Here is a 17,932-nt window from a genome sequence, read left to right on the forward strand (position 1 = left end):
AGAGTCCTGATTATCGGTGTGTTGTCGACCACATCTATAATTAGGATGCTACATGGGCATTTAGGAATAATACCCTTCTTTCGTGTTCTTGATCGTGCGATAAAGCTTGTTGTAAGATTGTTCCTTCTTTAACTTCCGCGTTGCTCTAATATTCAGTACATGGCACCTAAGAAGAAGGCAAGAACTGGCCAAAGAGCCAATGTCACCCCAGGTGTGACAGTTGACCTTATAATTGATGATGCAGGTGAGCACCCGAGGAGTGAGAATAATCCTCCAGTTACTACACTGCCTGACTCTACTACAACTAATCAGACCGCACCTGTCCCTATACCTACAGAAGGTGCAACGGTTCCTCCAACTGATATTCCAGTTCCACCTCCAGCTCCAACTTTCGATTCTGGTGTGTCTGATATTTATATTAGGGGAGCCATACAAATGTTGACACAGATAGTGGCTTCTCAGGACCAGAGATCGAGTGTTAGGCCCACTTCTTCCAGTTATCCAGGGGAAGCTGCTAGTTCCAGGGTGAACAAGTTTCTTCAGTTAGATCCTCCAGTGTTTACAGGTACTGATCCCGAGGAGGACCCCCAGGACTTTATTGATGAGATGCACAAAACTCTCCGGGCTATGCATGCTACAGAGACGAAGGGAGTAGAGTTGGCCTCCTACCGCCTGAAAGGGGTGGCCTATTCTTGGTTTGAGTTGTGGGAGGAATCCCGTGAGGGGGGAAACCCTTCGGCAAGGTGGGGTGAGTTCACATATGCCTTTATGGATCATTTCTTGCCTGCCGAAACTAAGGCAGCTCGTGCCGCTGAGTTTGAAAGCCGGAAGCACGGTAGTATGAATGTGTGGGAGTACCATATGGAGTTTGCGCGCTTGTCCAAGTATGCTATTCACATGTTGCCCACTATGGAGGCTAGAGTACACCGATTTGTACAGTGCCTTAGCCCCTTGGTTATCAATGAGGCCTCTACAACTGCCTTGAGTTCCGATATGAACTATGGTAAGACGGTGGCATTTGCTCAAGCCATAGAGACCCGTAAATTGAAGAATAGAATGGAGTGTCAGAGTAGTAGCAAGGCCCCGTCGGCAGGCAACTTTGGTGGTTCTTTCGGTAGTAGTGGTGGTAGGTCGGCATTCAAGGGAGTGTCATCAGGACCATCCCAATCATTCGCCCAGTCTTCGATGGGTGCACAATCATCTGGACACAGTCAGGGCAACAAGGGAACCCACCAGCAAGGTCGGCCCGACAGAAGGTTTCAGCAGCGGAGGCTTCTATGCCCTAAGTGTGGGAGGATGCACTTTGGGTTCTGTTTCATGGACCTACCAGTATGCTATGGGTGTGGTTTGAGGGGTCACATTTAGAGAGATTGCTGCTCGTCCCGCCAACCAGCTAATTCTGCAGCTACTACATCCACAGCACCTCCAGCTCGAGGCACCTTAGCACCCGCAGGGCGTGGTGCAGCTAGGGGTAGTGCATAGAATTCGAGAGGGCCTAGCAGATTTTGTGCTATGCAGAGACGTCGGGAATCTGAGGCTTCTCCAGATGTTGTCACAGGTATATTGACTGTCCAATCTCATGATGTATATGCTCTTATTGATCCCAGTTCCACTTTGTCATATGTCACACCTTATGTTGCTATGGAATTTGGTATAGAACCAGAACAGCTTTATGAGCCGTTCTCTGTATCTACTGCGGTTGGTGAGTCTATTTTAGCCCCGTGGGTTTATAGGGATTGTGTTGTCACGTTTTGTGGTCGGAACACCGTGGCCGATCTTATTGTATTGAGAATGGACTATTTTGATGTGATAATGGGGATAGATTGGCTTTATTCATGTTTTGCCAAGCTTCATTGCCGAACCACAACTTTTAGGCTCGAATTTCCAAATGAGCCAGTTATTGAGTGGAAGGGTGATGATGTAGTGCCGAAGGGTAGGTTTATTTCTTACCTTAAGGCCACAAAGATGATCAACAAGGGATGTATTTACTATTTGGTCCGGGTTACGGACACCGATGCTGAGGCACCTACACTTGAGTCCGTGCTTGTTGTGAATGAATTTTCGGGAGTATTTCTGGATGAACTCCCTGGGATCCCACCAGACAGGGAGATTGATTTTAGGATTGATGTGATGCCAGACACGCATCCTATATCTATTCCACCCTATAGAATGGCACCGACAGAATTGAAGGAGCTAAAGGAACAATTGAGAGATTTGTTAGAAAAGGGTTTTATCCGGCCAAGTGTGTCGCCTTGGGGCGCACCGGTCTTTTTTGTAAGAAACAAATATGGGTCACTGAGAATGTGTATTGACTATCGGCAACTTAATAAGGTCACAATCAAGAATAAGTACCCACTGCCAAGGATAGATGATTTGTTTGATTAATTGCAAGGTGCCAGGTACTTCTCCAAGATTGATTTAAGATCCGGGTATCACCAATTGAAGATCAGGGAGCGGGATATTCCGAAAACAACTTTTAGAACCCAGTATGGGCATTTTGAATTTCTAGTGATGTCTTTTGGGCTAACAAATGCCCCACCAGCCTTCATGGATCTTATGAATCGCGTTTTCAAGCCATTCCTTGATTCTTTTGTGATAGTGTTTATTGACGATATTATTGTATATCCACGCAATCGAGAGGACCATGACGGTCACCTTAGGGCAGTGTTGCAGACTCTGTATCAACACCAGCTGTATGCGAAATTTTCAAAATGCGAATTTTGGCTCGAGTCTGTCACATTCTTGGGTCATGTTGTCTCTAGTGAGGGGATTAAGGTTGATCCTCAGAAAATTGTGGCTGTGAAGAATTGGCCGAGGCCTACAACTCCAACAGAGATTCGTAGTTTCTTAGGCTTACCTGGATATTACAGAAAGTTTGTGGAGGGGTTTTCTACTCTTGCCTCTCCATTGACCAAATTGACGCAGAAGGCAATTAAGTTCCAATGGTCATATGCTTGTGAAAAGAGTTTCCAGGAATTGAAAGCAATATTGACTACGACGCCGGTGTTGACTCTACCAGAGGGTATAGATGGAACATGGGAAGGTGATAGATTATGCTTCTAGGCAACTAAAGAATCATGAGAAGAACTATCCAACACATGATTTAGAACTTGCGGCAGTGGTAGTTGCATTAAAAATTTGGCGTCATTATTTATATGGGGTCCATGTTAATATATTCACGGACTATAAGAGCCTCCAATATATTTTCAAGCAGAAGGAATTGAATCTAAGGTAGAGAAGATGACTTGAATTACTCAAGGACTACGACATTGATATTCTATATCATCCGGGAAAGGCCAATATTGTGGCTGATGCTCTTAGCCGAAAATCTATGGGTAGTTTGGCTCACTTGGAGGCATATTAGAGGCCATTAGCTAAGGAAGTTCACCGATTGGCTAGATTGGGAGTTCGTCTTGCGGACTCTAGTGAAAGAGGGGTAATTATGCAAAATAGGGCTGAATCATCGCTTGTTGTGGAAGTCAATGAGAAGCAATACAATGATCCATTGTTGGTGTAGTTGAAAGAGGGGATTCATAAACATAAAACCATGGACTTTTCTATTGGCATGGATGATGGTACACTAAGGTACCAAGGGCGACTCTGTGTTCCAAATGTTGATGGTCTCTGGGAAAGAATTATGACTGAAGCTCACACTTCTAGGTATTCCGTGCTCCCAGGTTCTACGAAAATGTATCATAATCTTAAGGAAGTCTATTAGTGGAATGATATGAAGAGGAATGTGGAGGATTTTGTGGCAAGATATCCAAATTGTCAGCAAGTGAAGGCCGAACACCAAAGGCCCGGTGGGTTGGCATAGAACATAGAAATTCCAATGTGGAAGTAGGAAATGATTAATATGGACTTTATGGTAGGATTACCGCGCACTACGCGCAAGTTTGACTTAATTTGGGTGATTGTGGATCGACTCACAAAATCAACACACTTTTTGCCGGTTAAGTCTACCGACATAGTGGAGCAGTATGCTCAGTTGTATATCAAAGAAATAGTCAGATTTCATGGCACCTCAGTTTCCATCATTTCTGATTGGGGAGCACAATTCACTGCTAACTTTTGGAAGAAATTTCAGCAAGGTTTGGGTAATCAGGTGAATCTTAGTACAACCTTTCCCCTGTAGACTGACGGGTAGGAAGAGCGGACTATTTAGACGCTTGAGGATATGTTGCGCGCTTGTGTTATAGACTTCAAAGGTAGCTGGGCTGATCATTTACCACTCATAGAATTTGCACATAACAATAGCTATCATGATAGCATTCAGATGACACCGTTCGAGGCTTTATATAGTAGGAGATGTAGATCTCCCATTGGGTGGTTCGAAATCGGGGAAGCAGATTTGATAGGGCCAGACCTTGTGCATCAGGCTGCTCAGAGTCGTCAGAGTGGTAAATCGGGAAAGGAGCGGTTGAAGACTGCTCAGAGTCGTCAGAAATCCTATTCGGATGTTCGTCGTAGAGATTTGGAGTTCCAAGAAGATGATTGGGTATTCTTGAAAGTTTCCCCTATGAAGGGTGTAATGTGATTTGGTAAGAAAGGGAAATTGAGTCCGAGATATGTCGGACCGTACAAAATCATTCAGAGGATTGGTGATGTGGCATACAAGCTTGAACTACCACCTGAGATGTCATTAGTACACCTGGTATTTCATGTGTCTATGTTGAAGAAAGTAGTTGTAGATCCGACACATTGTTTCGGTTGAGACTATAGAGGTAAATGAGAAATTGACTTATGAAGAGATTCCGGTTTCTATTATTGATCGGCAAGTCCAAAAATTGAGAAATAAAGAAATTGCCTCCATGAAAGTGTTATGGCGAAACCGACAGGTTGAAAAGGCTACTTGGGAGGCTGAGGAAGAAATGAAGAAAAAGTATCCTTATTTGTTTGAATGACCATGTATTTATAAAGTTGTGATCTAGGAAAAAAATTATAAGACTTACTTTTTATGAATTTTGTATCATTTGAACAATTGGCGTTAAGGGTGTTCCTTTCTGGAAATATATTGCTTATGAGGCCACAATTGGTGTTGTTTTGTATTATGTTATGTCGTTGGAATATGTTTATGTTGTTAGGATGTGTTTCTGGGGTTCTCTGACAGGTGGATAGGCCTAATTACAAAGGAAACTCAGGTGGAATTTTTGGAAATTTAGGGAGTTAGTAAAATTTGGGGCTGCTAGTTTGTGGTATAAAACAAACTAAGTTGCATAAGATGCTAATGATGGATTTTTACCCTCATTCGAGGACGAATGATCCTAAGCGGGGGAGAATGTAACACCCCGGAAAATTTCGAAGTACTTTAGTGTAAAGCCGCGTAAAATTTTGCAAAAGAAAATAATGTTTTGTGGTGCCGAATTGGTTTTACGTGTTCAGTATTATAGGCTTGGACTTTTTGGGTTGGACAATGCACCGGAAAGTAAAGGAAAATTTTTGACGGAAAAGTGCATTTCTGCGGTCAATTATGCGACCGCATAATGGCCGCAGAGTGAGGCAATTAATTGGGTTAGTTGGAAGCAATTATGCGGCCGACTATGCGACCGCATAACTGTTATGTGATGCACTATGCGACCGTAGAACAGTTATGCGGACCGCATAGTGACCGCAGACTCAAGTAGATTTTTGGTCATTTTGGACACCAATTATGCGACCGATATGCAGTCCGCAGAACCTGTTCCGGAGCTTCATTTTTGGGTTTTTAAAACCCGACCCTACTTCGTTAAATACACGTTTTGGGCCATTTTTGAGAGATAATCTGACATTTTAGAGTGAGAGTGAGTGCCCTAGAGTGAGAAGGTGTTCTTCAATAATTGTTCTTCAATTCTTGCTCATGTTTTGGAAGATTAAGAAGGCAATCTCACTAGGTCTTCATCCTAGAGGTAAGATTCTATACCCTAAACCCTAATTTCGAAATCATCTGAAAATGGGTAATTAGCAAGATAAGTTTTGGGCATGAGAGTTGATTATTTTACATGTATCTGATATCAAGGGGTGTAGGAAGATTGTTGAACTAAACATGGTAAAGATTGGGTTGTGAGATGATGGAATCCTCCATAAAAGGACCTTGAAACCTTGTGCACACCTAGTGTTTGATAAAATGCTCAAATGAGCTAGAACCATGATCATCTTCCTAATTTTGATTCAATTTGTTATATTTCTAAAATAGATTGAAGTTGCTAAGAATTCCGGAACATTTAGAGTGTAAAGAAGCTCAAGTGAGGTATGTTGGCTAAACTCTTCTTTAAGAATTGGAATTCCCAATATCCTTGTAAGTTTCGAGATGTTGATTATAAATGGAGTAATCCGATAAGTTTTGTGATGAAGATATATGTTCAATTCGTGTTTCAAATGCTCTTATCATATTGCATTATAAATTGAGGATGTGTCCCAAACTATGGATTATGTATCCATATGTTATAATTTCCAGTCGTAATTTATGTGAAAGTTATTATGCCATGTTGCGTAGAGATTGTGATTGTGATACACCTCTACCCGCATACATTGGGATGAGGCGGCATGACCGCTTTGTGTGGGGATTATGGTATAGAGATTGTGATTGTGATACACCTCCACCCGCATATATATATTGGGGTGAGGCGGCATGACCGCTTTGTCTAAGGATTATGGTATTGTGGGACTGCACCTCCACCCGCTTACATTGGGGTGAGGCGGTACGACCGCTTTGTGTATATTTTTGGTATTGGTGTGGCACTACCACCCACATACATTGGGGTGAGGCGGTATAGCCACTTTGTGTTAGTATTGGTATCGTTGATGCATTTCCACCCGCATACCTTGGGGTGAGGTGACATAGCCGCCTTGTGTAGGTTCTTGGTACTGTGGTTATACATCCACCCACATACATTGGGGTGAGGTGACAGGGCTGCTTGATTAGAGTTGTGGTATTGTACGTACACTTCCACCTTCATACATCGGGTGAGGCGGCCGGGCCACTTTATGTGAAGATGGTTACAGAGGATCTCATCTTAATTCCTATAAATGTTATTTATAGCTTTTAATAAGCTTGCTATGGTTTAAATTGTTATATATATTATTCAATTGCTACACTGGTTCATTATATTCATCTTGTATTTCTGTATTCTTAAATTAGTATTCGACGGTACTAACGTCCCTTTTGCTGGGGGCGCTGTATCTTTTAAATGGATGCAGGTGGTTCTACAACAGGAGATATTGATCACTGATAGCAGCACACCTTCTTCCCAGCTGACTTGGTGAGCCCCACTTCATCCCGGGGTCATGTATCTTTTGTTCTTTATGTATTTTGTTTGAGGTATAGTCGGGGCCTTGTTGCCGGCATTATTATTGCACTCATCTTTATCTATAGAGGCTCTGTAGATATAGTGGGGGTTGTATAATGCTGCTGGTGAAGTCAAACTTGTGTGTTGTGCTTGAATTACTATTTCCACTTCAGATTATGAAAAATGTGTTTGGAATTGAGACTTTAAAATAAATAACTGATGGTAAGAAATTGGTATTGCAACATGATCAATTTATTGATTGATTAATGAAAACATATATATTCTCTTTATTTATGAATGAGTTTGGGTAGAAGGAAATCTAATAGGCTTGCTCGGCCGGGTTGACTCGGTTGAGCGCCGGTCGCGCTCCTCGATTTTGGGGTGTGACAAGGTGGTAGGATCTTGTCATGTATTTATGTTCACAGTATTTACAGCTATTTATAGACCTGTGTAACCACCATGAGAAAGAAAATATGGGACATTGAGCCAAGTGTATTTAATATGAAACTCAAGATTTTATTATGTTATGGTAAATCATGCATGAGTAATGATGAGAGGTTAATGTAAATTAGGCTTGCTCGACTGGGTTTACTCGGTTGAGCGCCGGTCGCGCTCCACGATTTCGGGGCGTGACAAACTTGGTTTTAGAGCATGGTTTATGAGTCCTAAGGTGTTATGGAGCTGTGTCAGTAGAGTCCCTCTTATCAGTGTGTTGCCGGCCACACATATAATAGGGAGGCTACAACAACGTTTAGGAAAAGTTTCTCTTCTTCTATCACCGATCGTGCATTAAGGTTCTGAGTTAGTCTCAGAGTTTCCTTGTTAACATCAAGGAATGTTTGCATATCGTGCTTCGAAATGATAAAGGCCTAAGGATTAAAGGAATGATGTGGATAAAAGGCATAATGTGTGAGGTGCCCAATTGTCCTCGTAATAGAGGAAGGAAAAGTCAAGGATACGACCAAGGTAAGAAAGGTCATAGAGTTGGTCTAGAGAAGCATGGTTGTTGTTTTCATGTATATAGTGAAATGTGGTGTTATCTATATGTTGTTTAGGATTGATTTCTAAGATTCTCTGCCAGGTGGATAGGCCCCAATTATAGGGGAGACTCTGGCAAAATTTCTAAAAATTTAGGGAGTTAGCCAAATTTTGGAGCCTTTGGTGTGTAGATAAGGATTTAAGTCACATTAGGTGTCTATGGCAGACTCTAATCCTCATTCGAGGACGAATGATCCTAAGCCGGGGAGAATGTAAGGCCCCAGAAAATTTCTCTAATAATTTAATATTTTAAAGTACGCCAACGGTATTTGGGAATAACGTGTTAGAGTATTAAAAGAGACCCATGGGATAGAACCACATTACTTCGAAATGAAAAGTATATGTTTAAGGTGTTTTGGAACATACTAAGGAGTTTTGTGAATGGAAAGAATTCGTGTGGAACAAGTAGGATACATTAAGTGGAAAGGATGTCTCAATTCGCACAAGATCCTGCTTCAAACGCATTCTGCTACCAAACTATAACGACTTATGAGGTGATATACCTATCAAATTAAAGCCCTTTGAGTCTAGTTTCTAACGCTTCAAACCGTTCATCATTTTGACATTCCTACAAGAAGTTATGGTCAAATACAAGAAGGCTGGCCTGTAGCTCGCTACAGAGCTCACGAGGCCAGGCTTGTAGCACGCTATGACCAGGCTTTAGCCTGGCGAGGCCAGGCCTGTAATATGCTAAGACCAGGCTTTAGCCTGGCGAGGCCAGGTCTGTAGCCCGATCCAGAATTTCGGAGTATCCATTCATTTATCTTTATAACCCGACCAACTTGGATAAATAACCCTTGAAGCTCATTTTGGAGAAAAAATCTGATATTTTTAGAGAGAAGTGAGAGTATTCTAGAGAGAGGAAGAAGCTCAAGTGATTTGTTCATCAAGATCTTGTTCAAGCCTTGAAATCCAACAAGAAATCCCTCAAGTTCTTCATCTAAGAGGTAAGGGTTCCATACCCTAGTTTCCAATTTCAAATTTGGGTAGAAGATGGTTGATTAAGGGTATGATTTTTGGGTATAAGAGTATTATTTATACATGAATGTACCAATAAGGTTTGTGGGAAGTTTGTTGAGCTCAAATAAGTAAAGATTGGGTTGTGGAGTGAAAGAAATCTTGTAGAAGAACCTTGTAGTTAAATTTGCACACCTAGTGTTTGATAAAATGGTCAAATGAGCTGAGACCGTGAATATCTTCCTAATAATGGTTCAATTTTGTTATGTCTCAAAATAGATTGGGAATGCTAGAATTTCCGAAACGTTGTAGTAATTTAAGGAAAACTCAAAGCAAGGTATGTTGGCTAAACTTTCTCTCTTTGAATTGAATCGCATGATGTTCCCGTATGTTCCAAGTATGTTTGTCTCAAGTTCCTTATTCTATATTTTGAGTTGTTCCGAATAAATTCGATTGTCCCGAATAAGCAAAGTGATGAGAATTGTGTAATCAAAACTTGTCCCGAATGTTCCTATCACATTATGTTACCCTTTGGGAATGTGTTCAAGAATGATATGTGTATTAAAATACTATGTCTTTGAGTCGTGTTCCAAATGAAGGTTATGAGGCCAAATTGTGTGAGAAAATCTCATTATTCCTAAGACTCTTAGTTGCTCATATGTGTACCTAAAGTCTTGATTTGTAAATGTCTTATTGTTGATAATCTATAAAGATGGTTGGAAGTGAAATAAGTGAATTGGGGATATAGAGTGTGGCCAATGTGCCAAGAATTTAAGTTCTGATTGTGGCTAGTAGTGCAAATGATTTGAGAGGATGTGATAAAGAATATGAAATGAGACTCGATTCAATAGAATTGCCTTAAAGCTTTTGTACTCAATTCATGCCCATAAGTAACTGCTTTAGCTAATGCTTTGCTTTAAAAATATATTCAGGGTGATTTGAGTTCTATATACTCATGTGTTGAAATTGTACATTGTCATTTCTGGGGAAGAGTATTGCAAGAATAAATGGTGTATTTATTTTTTATGATTTTGATGTGTGTTTCAATTGCTGGTTGGTATGCCTCATACTTTAGGAAGAAACCATTTGTGTTTGAAGTTTCCATTTCAAATGGATTTGAAGTATATGATTTCTGAAATATTCTACATGTTGATATTTGATGGTGATCTTTGAAATTGAAAGGGGTGAAAGTGTGGAATATGAAATACGACCATTGTGCCATGAAAGAAGAATCTTGTGTATGCCCAAGAGAGCCAATGAAATAATAATGTTGTAAGTGGTTGAAAGTACGGATTACGTGATATAGGGTGTGAAAGGTTATGAGATGTACGTATTTGTACTTTTGTTTCCAATATGTTATAATCCCCTACGTTCTTCCGAGTAAAGGCTATGATGTTCCTAAATGTTCTAAATGCTCTTAATGTTCTATGATCACCCATGGCAAGTACAAGTAAGTGATAGTCTGAGCATGAAATGTGATTGTTGCCTAAATGAGAATTTCGAAGTGTTGTATGTCCCAATGGTTTCAACTATAGTTGTATGCTTCTGAAATAATATATGTAAATGACTTTGATTGTTAAGTCCCCAAGAGTCATGAACCTAGATAATGACCTCAAGAGGTCAAGGGAGTGAATAATAAGATGGAATGGAGATGTCCATTGATAAATGACGATGAACCTTAAGAAAAGGAATTGGGCCCATGTGCCATTGAAATCGATTTATTGATTTACCATGCATGCGCTAATGTAATGAGTTGTGTTTCTCCATGATGAGCATGACCATGAACATGAAATATTCCAATGATATGAGTAATTACAACGTTAAATGTAATGACAAACTATGTTGCTTTGAGTTTATATATGGTATTGTGATTGGGATTATACCTCCACCCGCATATATTGGGGTGAGGAGGTAGGACTGCTTTGTGTAGGGATTATGATATTGTGGAATACACCTCCACCCGCATATATTGGGGTGAGGCGGTATGACCGCTTTGTGTATGGATTGTGGTATTGTGATACACCTCCACCCGCATATATTGGGGTGAGGCGATGGGGCAGCTTTGTGTAGGGATTGTGGTATTATGGAATACACCTCCACCCGCATATATTGGGGTGAGGCGGTGGGACCGCTTTGTGTAGGGATTGTGGTATTGTGGAATACATCTCCACCCGCATATATTGGGGTGAGGCGGCATGACCTCTTTATGTAGGGATTGTGGTATTATGATACACCTCCACTTGCGTATATTGGGGTGAGGCGGTAGGACTGCTTTGTATAGGGATTGTGGTATTATGGAATACACCTCCACCCGCATATATTGGGATGAGCGGTCATGCGGCATGACCGCTTTGTGTAGGGATTGTGGTATTGTGATATACCTCCACCCATATATATTGGGGTGAGGCGGCATAACCGCTTTGTGTAAGGATTGTGGTATTGTGATACACCTCCACCCGCATATATTGGGGTAAGGTGGTAGGACCGCTTTGTGTAAGGATTGTGGTATTGTAGAATACACCTCCACCCGCATATATTGGGGTGAGGTGGTAGGACCGCTTTGTGTGGGGATTATGGTATTGTGGAATACACCTCCACCCACATATATTGGGGTGAGGCGGCATGACCGCTTTATGTAGGGATTGTGGTTTGTGATACACCTCCACCTGCATATATTAGGGTTAGGTGGTTGGACCGCTTTGTGTAGGGATTGTGGTATTGTGATATACCTCCACCTACGTATATTGGGGTGAGGCGGTATGACTGCTTTGTGTTGGGATTGTGGTATTATGATACACCTCCATCCGCATATATTGGGTTGAGACGGCAGGGCCGCTTTGTATTGGGATTGTGGTATGGTGATATAACTTCACCCGCATATATTGGGGTTAGGCGGCAGGGTTGCTTTGTGTAGAGGTTGTGGTATCGTGATACACCTCCACCCGCATATGTTGGGGTGAGGGGGCATGGCCGCTTTGTGTGAGGGTGGTTATAACGGATCCGTGACTTAATATCGATAAATTTGAATGGAAGCTCTTAATAAATTTGCTTGATGTTAACGTCTATCTAAGCCTATTTATTGTTACCATGATTCATCATATTCATGTTGTACTTCCAAGCCCTTGAATAGGTGTATTTGTATCGTGTAAGTGAACGCTGTGAACGGTCTATGAGACGCATAGGTGTATAATATGATATGTGAACACTAAGGACGGTCTATGAAATGTATATGTGTAAATTAAGGGAGGAAGGTGCCACTTTCGTTGGCATTGTTTGTACATGTTGTTACAATTATATTATATTATCTATTCCACGTATAGTTCATATGGCACAGTTGATCCTAAAAGAAAGTTAGAATGATGCAAGTATAATAAGACTTGAAATGTGATTTATTGGATGTTTCGTAGTTTCTTGATGTACTTTAATTGCCTCTTGTTTCAGTTACCATATTTTCATATGTTGTGTTGACTGCCTTACATACCAGTACTATTCCACATATACTCACGTCCCTTTTGCCGGGGGCGCTGCATCTTTTAATGGATTCAGGTATACTTCTACAGGATGATGTGGATCTTTGATAGGGATCTTCTTCACTACTCAGCTTATGGTGAGCCCGCTACAGTTCTAGTAGGTGTTTGGGTCTAGCTCGTTTTATGTATATAGGGATCCATTGTCATTGAAGCTCCATGTACACGGTGGGTCATGTAATTAAAGATTTGAGTTTTGTCATGTATTTATGTTCACTGTATTTACGGCTATTTATAGAGATGTGTAACCACCACGAGAAAGAAAATATGGGCCATTGAGCCAAATGTATTTAATATGAAAGTCAATATTTTATTATGTTATGGTAAATCATGCATGAGTAATGATGAGAGGTTAATGTAAATTAGGCTTGCTCGACTGGGTTTACTCGGTTGAGCGCTGGTCGCGCTCCACAATTTCGGTGCATGACAACTATTGTACCCTTCTTGGACATCAAGTAAGTCATTTTTATGTTATAAAAACGTGGATTTATGTAGGACTTCCATCTGAATGCTCGACCGATAACTGTTGTTGTAGGAAAACTCCGCAAGTGGCAAGAACGGATCCCAAGAACTCCCTAAGTTCATCACACACACACGGAGCATATCCTCCAATATCTGAATAGTGCGCTCGAACTGTCCGTCCGTCTGAGGGTGAAATGTTGTACTCAAATCCACCCGCATGCCCAACTCATGCAGTATGGCTCTCCAAAAACGAGATGTAAACTGCGTACCCCTGTCAGAGATGATAGATACTGGCACGCCATGAAGCCTGACAATCTCGCAAATATAAACTTGAGCCAGCTGCTTTAAAATGTAAGTGGCCACCACTGGAATGAAATGAGCTGACTTGGTCAATCCATCCATAATCACCCATACTGCATCGAACTTCCTCTGAGTTCGCGGGATCCCAACAACAAAATCTATAGTGATCCGCTCCCATTTCCACTCTGGAATCTCTAGCTTCTGAAGCAATCCACCTGGCCGCTGATGCTCATACTTCATCTGCTGACAATTTAGGCACCGAGCCACATACTCCACTATGTCCTTCTTCATTCTCCTCCACCAATAATGCTGCCTCAGGTCTTGATACATCTTCGCGACACCTGGTTGGATGGAGTACCGCGAACTGTGAGCCTCCTGGAGAATCAACTCACGCAAATTGTCTACATTGGACACACATAGCCTTCCCTGCATTCGTAATACACCGTCATCTCCAATGGTGACCTCCTTCGCATCACCGTACTGCACCATTTCCTTAAAGACAAGCAGATGGGGGTCATCATACTGATGCTCTCTGATACGATCATAAAGAGAAGACTGAGAAACCACACAAGCCAAAACTTCGCTCTGCTCAGAAACATCCAATCTAACAAACTGGTTGGCCAAGGCATGAACATCCAAGGCTAATGGCCTCCTTGCTACTGTAGATATGCTTAGCTGCCCAGACTCTCCGCATTGCGACTCAAAGCATCGGCCACCACATTGGCCTTCCCGGATGATATAGAATGGTGATATCATAGTCCTTAAGCAACTCCAACCACCTCCGCTGCCACAAGTTAAGATCCTTCTTGTTTGAACAGATGCAGTAGACTCCGGTGATTGGTGTAGACCTCACAAGGGACACTATACAAATAGTGCTGCCAGATCTTCAAGGCATGAAAAATAGTTGCTAACTCGAGGTCATGGATAAGATAGTTCTTCTCATGCACCTTCAGTTGTCTAGACGCATAGGCAATCATCCTACCGTCCTGCATCAACACCGCAATGAGACCAATGCGCGACACATCACAATACACCGTATAGGATCCCGAACATGTAGGCAATACCAACACTGAGGTTGTAGTCAAAGCAGTCTTGAGCTTTTGAAAGCTGTCCTCACACTCCTCGGTCCACCTGAACGGAGAATCCTTCTGGGTCAGCTTGGTCATAGGTGTTGCAATAGAGGAGAAACCCTCTACAAATCGACAGTAATACCCCGCGAAGCCAAGAAAACTCTAGATCTTCGTAGCTGAGGACGGTCTGGGCCAACTCTGTGATGATTCAATATTCTTCGGATCTACCTTGAACCCCTTACTCAATACTACATGACCCAAAAATGCCACTAAACACATGTGCTGCTCATGATCTTTCTCTCAAGGTCTGAAGCACAATCCCCATGTGCTGCTCATGATCTTCTCGGCTGCGGGAGTACACCAGAAAATCGTCAATAAACATAATGATGAAGGAGTCAAGATAAGGTTTAAATACATCATTCATCAGGTGCATGAATGCTGCTGGGGAATTGGTCAGCCCAAAAGACATCACAAGGAACTCGTAATGACCATACCGAGTCCTGAAGGCAGTATTCGGGATATCTGGCTCCCTATTCTTCAATTGATGATAGCCCGAACGCATGTCAATCTTAGAGAACACTCTGGCACCCTGAAACTGATCAAATAGGTCATCAATACGTGGCAATGGATACCTATTCTTCACTGTAACCTTGTTCAACTGGAGATAATCAATACTCATTTGCTTGGAACCATCCTTCTTCTTTACAAAAAAGATAGGATCACCCTAAGGCGACACTCTAGGCTGAATAAAGCCCTTATCGAGTAACTACTGCAACTGCTTCTTTAACTATTTCAACTCTTACGATAGGGTCGAATAGAATGTGCTGAGTGCCCGGTAACAAATCAATACCAAAGTCGATATCCCTATCGGGCGGCATGCCCGGAAGATCCACCGAGAATACATCTGGATAATCCCTCACTACCGGAACTGACTCGACGGTAGGAGTATCAACACTAACATCCCTCACATATGCCACATACACATCACACCCCCTTTCAACCATCCACTAAGCCTTTAGAAATGAAACAACCCTGCTAGGAACATAATCTAAGGTACCTCTCCACTCTAACCGCATTATACCTGGCATAGCCAACATCACCATCTTGGCGTGACAATCAAGAATAGCATGATAGGGCGACAATAAGTCCATTCCCAAAATAACATCAAAATCCACCATACTGAGCAACAATAAATCGGCTCTAGTCTCAAAACCACTAAGAACAACCAAACACGACCGATACACACAGTCAACAACAATAGAATCTCCCACGAGCGTAGACACATACACAGAAGAACTCAAAGAATCACGGGATACACCCAAATACAGAACAAAATAAGATGACACATAGGAAGAAGTAGAGCCTGGATCAAATAAGACTGATGCATCTCTATGACAGACAGGAACAAAACCTGTGATGATAGAGTCGGATGCAACTACCTCTATCCTAGCAGGGAGAGCATAATATCTGTCTTGGCCTCCCCTTCTAAGGCGACCTCCACCTTGAGCTGGTTGTGCAGGTGGGGTGGTAGCTGGTGCTGTAACCATAGCTTGAGGACCTGGTGGAGCATGTGGTGCCTAAGTGATCTGTGGAGGTGCACCCCGCCTGAGTCTGGGGCAATCCCTCACCAAATGACGAGTGTCATCATACTTAAAACAAGCTCTCGGAGGACGTGGTTATTGTGGCTTGCTCGAGCCTGATCGGCTGGACTGACCGCTGAAAGCACCTTGTGCAGGAGGTGCACTAGACAATCGCGGTGCATAATAGGGAGCATGGGGCCTAGGAGTGGCCAGAATACCGTTGGCAGCTAGAAGTGCTGAATGAACATAGCGACTCACATAGCCCATACCTTGACGAGCTGCAGTTGGGGCACGAGTACCACTATAGGTGTCGGACTCTCGAGACCTCTTGGCCTCTATCTCCGGTCTCTCCCGAGTCAACATGCCCTCCACTCTCCTAGCAATCCCCACTACCTGCTGGTATGCAATGTCCATCTCCAACTCTCGGGCCACGCTAAATCTGATACTGGGGTTGAGCCTCTCGATAAATCGACAAAACCGCTCTTGAACAGTAGCAATGCCTAGCCAAATCACTGAACCGGACCGCATACTCTGACACAGTCATAGAACCCTGGCGTAACTGCTCAAACTTTGTGCGCCATGCATCTATGAGACTCTAGGGAACATACTCCCTCAAGAACATATCTGAGAACTGAGTCCAAGAGAGTGAAGCTGCCTCGGCCAGACTACCCAACTCATATGCTAGCCACCACTGATAGGTCGCTCCTCTAAGCAGGAACATAGTGAAAGCAACCCTACTAGACTCCGCAACACCCACAGTACGAAGGATACAGTGGCACTCCTAAAGAAACCCCTGGGCATCCTATGATTCCAAGCCACTGAAAATAAGAGGGTAGTACTTCTTGTACCTCTCGAGCCTGAGTTGCTCCTCCTCAGAACTTGCTACCCTAACCTCGGGCTGAACTGGGGCTACCGGCTACACTGGTATGACCTCTAGAACCTGGTCTCCCTGGACCCACTACTCTGGGGTATGGGCGGCAGGAATCTGTGCTCCTCCCCCGGCCTGAGATGTGGCAGGAGCAAGTGGTATCAACCCTACCTGAGCCAAAGTGGTGAACATGCCTGGAAACTGGGCGAGAGTCTCCTGGAGGGCTGGTGCAATAACAGACATCTCAAGTGCCCGCCCTCCAACAGGAGCTACTGGTGGCTCATCTGTAGCAGCTCGTGCGGGTGCTCTGGCCGCACCACGTGGATGTCCTCGGCCTCTACCCCAGCCCCGGCCTCTTACGGCTCTAGCAGGGGTGCGGGTGCCTGGTCATCTGATCATGTTGTACGTGTCCTCACAATTTGTGAGGGAATAGAAAGACAAAAATTTAGAATCTGAAGTCCAAAATTTCGAACGATAAGGAATCAAAGAAATAAAGCTTTTCCTGACAGTTCCATAGCCTCCTGAAGATAAGTACAGACGTCTCCATACCGATCCGCGAGACTCTACTAAACCTGCTTGTGACTCACAACACCTATAAACCTAGAGCTCTGATACTAACTTGTTACGACCCAGATTTTTCTCCGTAAGATGTCGTGACAGCATCTAGTTTCTAAGGCTAGGTAATCCTAACAAGCATGATGAATAATTGAAATAATAACCTAAAAGCTCAAAACGGGAGCAACTGTATAAAGTAAAAACTACAACTCAAAGTATATACAACTCCCAAAACCCGGTAGATATAAGTCACAAGCTCTAGATACAATGTTGCAAATATCCTAAACATCACTCTCTTTCAAAACATAAA

At 42.8% G+C, this 17,932-nt stretch overlaps 1 protein-coding gene across 1 annotated transcript; it reads left to right on the forward strand.

Moving 5' to 3' along the window:
• Positions 1-435: 435 nt before the first annotated feature.
• Positions 436-1,365, forward strand: LOC138902589 (uncharacterized). The gene is made up of 2 exons (XM_070190471.1): positions 436-565; positions 803-1,365. The coding sequence occupies exons 1-2, from the start codon at positions 436-438 to the stop codon at positions 1,363-1,365; spliced, it is 693 nt and encodes a 230-aa protein (XP_070046572.1).
• The last annotated feature ends 16,567 nt before the right edge of the window (positions 1,366-17,932 follow it).

Source organism: Nicotiana tomentosiformis, chromosome 12 (genome assembly GCF_000390325.3).
Source record: "Nicotiana tomentosiformis chromosome 12, ASM39032v3, whole genome shotgun sequence".
Classification (NCBI taxonomy): Eukaryota; Viridiplantae; Streptophyta; class Magnoliopsida; order Solanales; family Solanaceae; genus Nicotiana; species Nicotiana tomentosiformis.